Source organism: Vigna angularis, chromosome 3, assembly GCF_016808095.1.
Source record: "Vigna angularis cultivar LongXiaoDou No.4 chromosome 3, ASM1680809v1, whole genome shotgun sequence".
Lineage (NCBI taxonomy): Eukaryota > Viridiplantae > Streptophyta > Magnoliopsida > Fabales > Fabaceae > Vigna > Vigna angularis.
In genome coordinates this window covers 2194805-2202569 of record NC_068972.1, presented here as the reverse complement: position 1 = coordinate 2202569, position 7765 = coordinate 2194805, and the positions used below count along the sequence as shown (strand labels likewise).

The 7765-nt window shown below is 32.6% G+C and overlaps 2 protein-coding genes across 2 annotated transcripts; both read left to right on the top strand.

The window, feature by feature from the left end:
• The first annotated feature begins 1258 nt into the window (after positions 1-1258).
• On the top strand, positions 1259-2032 carry LOC128195724 (uncharacterized). Its single transcript, XM_052874076.1, has one exon. The coding sequence runs from the start codon at positions 1259-1261 to the stop codon at positions 2030-2032; it is 774 nt and encodes a 257-aa protein (XP_052730036.1).
• A 1256-nt stretch (positions 2033-3288) lies between these two features.
• On the top strand, positions 3289-7088 carry LOC108325486 (ACD11 homolog protein). Its single transcript, XM_017558566.2, has 4 exons — positions 3289-3753; positions 4782-4954; positions 5323-5468; positions 6736-7088. Exons 1-4 carry the CDS (start codon positions 3544-3546, stop codon positions 6840-6842), a joined length of 636 nt encoding a protein of 211 aa, XP_017414055.1. The 5' UTR covers positions 3289-3543; the 3' UTR covers positions 6843-7088.
• The last annotated feature ends 677 nt before the right edge of the window (positions 7089-7765 follow it).

Here is a 7765-nt window from a genome sequence, read left to right as displayed (position 1 = left end):
ATCCTGCACCCCCAAAATTACTTATATACCCTTCATTTAATTAAAAGTCAAAACCGTAATTAATAAATTAAATTTTTTTAACCCCCAACCACTTTTCTAACTCCCCAACCACATTCCCTTTTTATAAACTCATGCACTGTTCATATTTTTTTTACTGTAGCAAGTGAGATTGGAGGTACACCAGCAGAGCAGAGGAGGAAGAAGACTGCACCGACGAAGGTACGCAACCGCACTTCGAAGTGCGGAAAGACTCCGCCGCACTTCGAAGTGAGTTTCTAAATTAGGGTGACGCACTTTGAAGTGCGTTGTGGTTTTTTTTTTTCATGTTTTGTTTAATTTTTTCTTGTTTAGGGTTTATGCAAATTTTTTATTTAATGTTTTTGTAATTATACAATGCTGGGGTGGGGGTGGTGGTCTAGGTTTTGGGAGATTTTTTTATGTGAGCGTGAGGGAGAGGAAGAAGACAGTGAGTTCTGAGTGAGGTGTTGGTAGTAATAGGGTTTAGGCCGCGCCGCACTTCGAAGTGCGGTTAGGAATTTGTAGCCGCCGCACTTCGATGTGCGTTTAGAAATTTGTAGCTGCCGCACTTCGAAGTGCGTTTTCATGTTGTCGCCGCACTTCGAAGTGCGTTTTCATGTTGTTGCCGCACTTTGAAGTGCGGTTATGCATGGTTTTATTTTTTTTAGTGAAATTGCTGCAGTTTTTTTTGACATGTTTTTTTTATTTTTTTTTAATGTTTTTGTTATTATGTTATTATTTATAATTTAAATTTATTGTTTTATGTTATTTTTTTAATGTTTTTGTTATTACGTTATTATTTATAATTTAAATTTATTGTTTTATGTTATTTTTTTAATGTTTTTGTTATTATGTTATTATTTATAATTTAAATTTATTGTTTTATGTTATTTTTTTAATGTTTTGTTATTATGTTATTATTTTTAATTTAAATTTATTGTTTTATGTTATTTTTTTAATGTTTTTGTTATTATGTTATTATTTTTAATTTAAATTTATTGTTTTATTTTTTTTTAATGTTTTTGTTATTATGTTATTATTTTTAATTTAAATTTATTGTTTTATGTTATGATTATTTATTTTAAATTTTTTTTCATGAATTATGGTTAGTCATTATGGAGTGATTAGGGAGTGTATTTAGGTTATATGAATTTTTAATAATATTTAGGTTATATGAATTTGTAATTTAATAAATTTTTAAATTTTAATATTTATTGTAGGTCATATTTAATTATATGAGATGGATAACTATCCATATTTGGATTCTGAAATAAATTCTGATTTTATATCGGAATTTTCTTATTCTTTAAAAGAAGTGGGTGAGGGTGATTATTCAGATCAATTTTCCACTGATAAAATATTCCCAACACGCGCCGATTTAATTCAATGGGTTCGAAAGATTGCATTTGATCTTGGATTTGTTGTCGTCACTATAAGATCTGACACAGCAACTGGTGAAGCTGGTAGAAAGACATTTATTTTGTTAGGCTGTGAAAGAAGCGGGAAGTATAGGAAGTATAAGGCAGATGTTCAACCTAGTTTATCTGGCACAAGAAAATGTGAGTGTCCGTTTAGGTTGAGGGGTAAACCTAAAGGAGATGGTTGGGTGTTGAAGGTTATGTGCGGCTATCACAACCATGAATTAGCAGAGACTTTGGTCGGTCATCCTTTCGCGGGTAGGTTAAATGCGGCTGAACAATCAATTCTTGTGGACATGACTAATAGTCAAGTAAAGCCGTCAAATATTCTTTTGACTCTGAAAGAACATAATGAAGATAACGTGACAACGATAAAGCAAATATATAATGCGAGGTACACGTACAAACGATCTTTGAGAGGGTCTAGAACGGAAATGCAACAGTTGATGATATATAATCCGGTGCTATATTTGCCGCAGATCGAACTGCGGCGTGCATCCCAGCGAACCGCACTTCGAAGTCCGGTTATGTACTTTGCCGCACTTCCAAATCCGGCTACCACCTCCACCCAACCGCACCTCGAACTGCGGCTCTAATCCTTGCCGCATTTCCAAATGCGGCGCACCTCCAGCGACGCGCACCGAACTCCAGCGACCTCCAGCGACCACCAGCGACCTCCGATCCCATCAGATCACGACCCACAACCCCAATCACTACCCAAACCCAACCAAGCACAAAACACACAAACCAAACAGACAAACCAAATATTACATACTAACCTGGACGCCAGCCACGAACCCGAGCAGAGCAGAGCCACGAACCCGAGCAGAGCAGCGGAGCGGATGGCAGAGACACAGAGACAGACGAGAGGACGGAGAGAAAAAGAGTGAGGAAGGAGGAGTGTAGATCTAGGGTTTGTGAAATGCGGCAGAGTGAGATGCGGCAGGGAGGGGAAGAAGATGAGTAAATTGCTTTTCAAATTTTATTAATCTTTTTAATTAAATTTTTTTTCTCTCTCTCCTCTCTCCTCGTTGACTGGTAAAAGGGCACTTTTGGAATTCCATTTTTGTTTGGAGGTGCAGGATGAGGGTGGTGAGGTGCAGGGAGAATGACTCCCCGTTGAATCACCACCGCTCCTAAAGACTCCGACACGTCATCAACTTTCCCTGCCTGACCAAAAATCGGTAGTACTTTTTTTAGTCCATCTATGCCTGACAAATAATTAGTATTCTGATCAATCCATCTCCCTCATTATATGTTACTCATTCTTATCCACCTTACAAATTACCAAGAATAAATAAATAAATAAATAAACCCAATGTTAAGTATTAGTGATGTTTTCAATTGACTTTTATCTTCCTGAATGCATAGTTATTCCTTAGACCTTTTCCATGATGTGGGATGCATATTATTTTTGTTAGACCTCCATTGGTCTAAAAAATATGCGTAATTATGAAACTTGGAAGCTTTATTTTGAGATAAGAATTGTTGCTTACATATATGATAGGAATCTAAAATATAACTGAATATGTACACCATAAATTATTTTACATTAGCTAACTATTATACGTTATTTTGTCATATGATAATTGTTATGAATCTATTTAATATAAGAGCACAGATAAAATTGCATGTTCATGAAATAATCTAGTAACTGCATAAAGGATTTGGAGCATGTTTTATTTTGAAAAAAAAAAATATCTTTCGTATATTATCATATTTCGTAAATTTAAATCTGTTTTAAGAAACTTTCGAACCATACTTTTACAAGTGTTACAAAACTACAATAAAAAGGGAATGGGCTGGGCCGGGGCCCAATAGAAAGAGGCATGAAAAGAAGGCGATGGCGCGCGAATGTTGAATACGAAGGGAGCAGGAAGTTAGCAGCGGTGGACGGTTGTCTTTCACGAGTTTGAGGGAAATGAATTGAAAGGAATCTTCTGGTAGAGCGCATTTGTAGCGAATGTTCCCTCAGCGTCTAAACACGCGCTTTCCTTTTTACCATTGCAAATTCGACTTCCAATTCCTTTTTGACATTTGAGACGTTCGCAAACACATTGAGATTAAAGGAATCGATAAGCGATCCAGCGATCGAAGGAAGAATAGGATGCCCGAGATGGACGAGGGCGAGGTTATAGAACAACCTCTGACGGCCATAGCAGAGGCGTTTGAGGAGCTGTCGAAGTGGATGAAGGAGAATAGCGACGGCCGCCACATTCGCCTCGACAATTTCTGCGAGGTCGCCTCTCTCGTCTCCGTTCTCTTCCGTTGTCTCGGCCTCGCTTTCAAATTCGCTGAATTGGAATACGTCGCCAAGGTTTCTTTTCCTTTCTTTCTTTCATCATAAATCGTACTTTCTTCTCTTCAAACTTCAAAACTGCCACATCAAATTGACCGTTGTGGTCCTCATTCGATAAAGTCATATGTATTTATTTCCATTTAACTCTTTTTTTTAAACAAATTACTCTAACGGACTCTCTGTATGAATTTCATACAGAATTGTATAATTTATAATTTTGAAGATAATCTCGTGGAATATCAGTGTGATTTGTTTTTTTCTAATTAATAACTGGTGGTTTTTGATTTACGGAGGAGAGTTGGGTTTTCATGACGCGATCAATCAGGTTACGGGATTTTTTTTTTTCCTGGAGAATATGTATAGTGTCGAATTGTGTCTCTAACAAAATTTATTTGGAAGGTGGATATTTAGGAAAATAAACAAAAGGAAATCTTGTAGTTTTATTTTGTTTAAAATGTTTTTTTTAATAATTGAATTCCAGATGGACGAATGAACACGGGATAAATGGTGCATGTGAAAAATGATAAAACTGAAAGTTATGATTGCAGAATTTAGTTTTTTTTTTCTATCTCCCTTTTCCTTGAGTTACTCCTTGTGGTCAAAATCATGTTATCTTTGCTTTTTCCTTTAATTTTTTTATATCATATTGAATTTGGATTCTTTGATATCCTCCTCCCCATCGTTCTTAATGGAGATGCACTCAGAAAGTCCGATATTGTGGTGTTATTGCAATTAACATATAACATTGGTGGTAGCTCCTACATTTTACTTCAGGTTCATGTTTGGTGATCTCTTTGATACACATTCAAGGTTTTAAATATATTATTCCAAAAGCTTTTCTGTTCACTGTTTTATGACACTTGATCCATGCTGGTTGTGTAAAACATTTGGTTTCTGAGTTAATTTTCATCCAACTAATTTCTCTCTATATTCAGTTCATCATCTCTGCTTTACCTCCCAAAATTTTCATTTCATCGTGTTTTCTTGCTCAATTTGAATTTCTGACATTGTACTAAAGTTATGAATTACGATGTTGATATGATCAGCTAGAAGGACTATTGGAAGCATCAAAGACATGTCCCACTCTACAAGATATTCTTGAAGTTGATGTTGGCAATGATACAGTGAAAACCTCTGGAAGCTATTCCCGTAATCTGCGTAGAGTTCGGCAGGGTCTTGATCTCGTCAGAGCTATATTCGAACAACTTTTGTCTACTGAGTAAGAAATCTTTTTTGTGTACAAAAACATAAATACAATGCTGAATTTTCCGTATGAAATATTGGAAAAGAAATTATAATAGTACTTTTACACTATGATACTTTATACAATCATTGGGCACTATCTCTCACCAGCTTTTATTATTATTTTTTAAATACAAAAGTTAGCTTTTTGTTAAAATCATTTTTCACCTATAAAGACTGTCAAATGAAAAGAACCTTTTTCCGAAAAGAAAAGATTACCGTTTTCCTGTCTGTTTAGTTTCACCTGCGTTGAATCACAGCTTCATAAATTCTATCATTTTGTTTTCTTAATGTTAGTGCCTTGTGGGTAGTTGTGGCATCTGATTTGTAGTTTGGCATTTTCAGAGATTCTTCTCTAAAAGACGTGGCTTCAACAGCTTATGGGCAGGTATGTGCACCATACCACACATGGGCGGTACGAACAGCTGTGTACGCTGGGATGTATACACTTCCAACGAGAGAACAACTTTTGATGAAGCTCAATGAAACAGGTAATTTGCATTGTTTTATTATGTTTCCTGGTGTGCTTATTAAGTATATATAATCAAATATATGATATATTTAAATAGTTATATTAGTGATGGAACAGAATGGGTTGAATATAGTCTTGTTTGTATAGATATTGATTTATTTAAAAAATTTAAGTTGTAATAGCTTTTTTCTTTAAGTACGGTTTGACTTTTCCAGAAACTGTCCGGTGCATTTGTTAGAATTTTAGTTTAAGATTAAATATGTTTTTCTCATTTGGAAATAGTATTTTTCTTAAATCTTGATTTAATTTAATCGAATAAATTTAGTTATTTTAACCAAATTTTATTAAATTTACTTATGTTTTAAATACTGTTTTATGATATATTTGAAACATTAAATAAATTTAAAAAAATTTAGTTTAAAAAATTAAATAAATACATTGAAAAATTAAATTGATTTAAAATTTTAGCAAAAATTAATTTTAATTTAAAAAAAAAACATATTTAACCATTTATTTTTATAATAGTTATTTTAAAATAAGTATATTTCTAATTAACTTTAGAAAAACATACATTCACATTCATTTAATATATATATATATATATATATATATATATATATATATATATATATTACAGGAGTAAAATAGTTATAAAAAAATAAATTTTTATCCTTAAAAAAATAAAAGATAGTGAAGCATAATATTAAATAAATATAAAAAAATTGTGCGTGTCAAATAATTTTTTATATTTCTAAATAGGCTAATGATAGAGAGAGAGAAAATGTAAAAACAATAAAATCCTACTAGAATTAAAATCACTATTACTTAATATCCAATTAAATTTTTAAAAAACATTTGGTCCGACGCAGATAAGGTCCTATAAGCTCATGGAGTGAGCTAATCTATTTCTATTCAAGAGAATACATTGAAAAAACTAAAACCCTATGTATGTTGGCAGTTATTGTTTAAAAGTTATCACTTACTGTTCAAAGTGTCGTTAACCCGAACATGTTAGTCATCTTTTGAATTTTCTATCTGAACTTTATAGACAACTTATTACTATTCGCTGTATACTTGAATTTCATTATTGGCTTACATTTTGGTGTTTAAACAACTTACCTTTTTAGCATATTCTATTTAATTCTTTTCAAATTTATTAAAAGAATTATTTGCATAAATTCTGATGTGAGCAAAGGGTTTTTAAACAAACTTTATCCTATTATCAGTTAGATAGATTTTTCTTGTTCCAGTCCATCTCACAGAGCATCATATAAATGTTTTCGCAGAGCAATCAGCCGAGAAGAAGATGAAAAGGTATATTGCTGCCTCACTTCCGATTATAGAATACATTGATAGTCTGTACCTTTCTCGAAATATTACGTTGGACTGGTGAGTTTATAAAAAGAAAAGAGAAAATCTACCAAGTTGAATGCCCTTTCTGTTTATTAGAAGGCAGTGTCGTGGCTCCGTTGTTGTATATATCAGCAACCTAAGTACACATGCTTCGTTTTTTGTACTATATATATAAAAGATGTAATTATGTTAGTTCTACTCAACGGCTCTTGGCCCTTTAGAGATACCAAATAGATTTGTACTAAATTACTAACAAAATGCATGTGAAATTTTCAGCTGGTTTTTAGTTTTTGTGTTTCTGTATGCACATATACATAATTTGTTGACAAGGGGGCATTGAGTTCTCGCTCCAAATCTGTACAATTGGCTTGAAATTTGAATAATTTCCTTATAATAATGAAATAAAACATTCATAAATTACAGTGTACAAGTTTAATTAAGCTTACACCAGTTCATTTTTTTTATGAATGGTTTAAAAGAAATATCCAAATAAAAACCATAGTCATCTGACTTTTGGCAAATGTGTATTTACGTCTATTTGCTTATACTTCAAATCAATTTACGGTAAAAAAACGGAAAAGGGAAATCATGTAGTTCAAATATATATAAATGGTCAGAATTATGAAATTATGTCAGTAATGTTCAAATTAAATCATCCAGAATGACTTTCACTTTCTCTTAGGCCTTGCCCTGTTTAAATCAACTGTGAATTTCCTTTGAGACTAAGAATATGTAAACAATTGAAACTTTTTACTCTCATCAAACAAGGTAAGCTTCGTATATAAGGTAGTGTTTGGTTCGGTACATTTTTAAGAACCAAGTCAAAACACTAAACAATCTTAATATAAAATAGGTATGAAAAAAAAACTTACAATAAATATTTACGCGTGTCTAGACAAATGTTAATTAAATGAGGTAATGTTCTTAAAATCAAATTAATTTGATAAGATTACTCATTACATA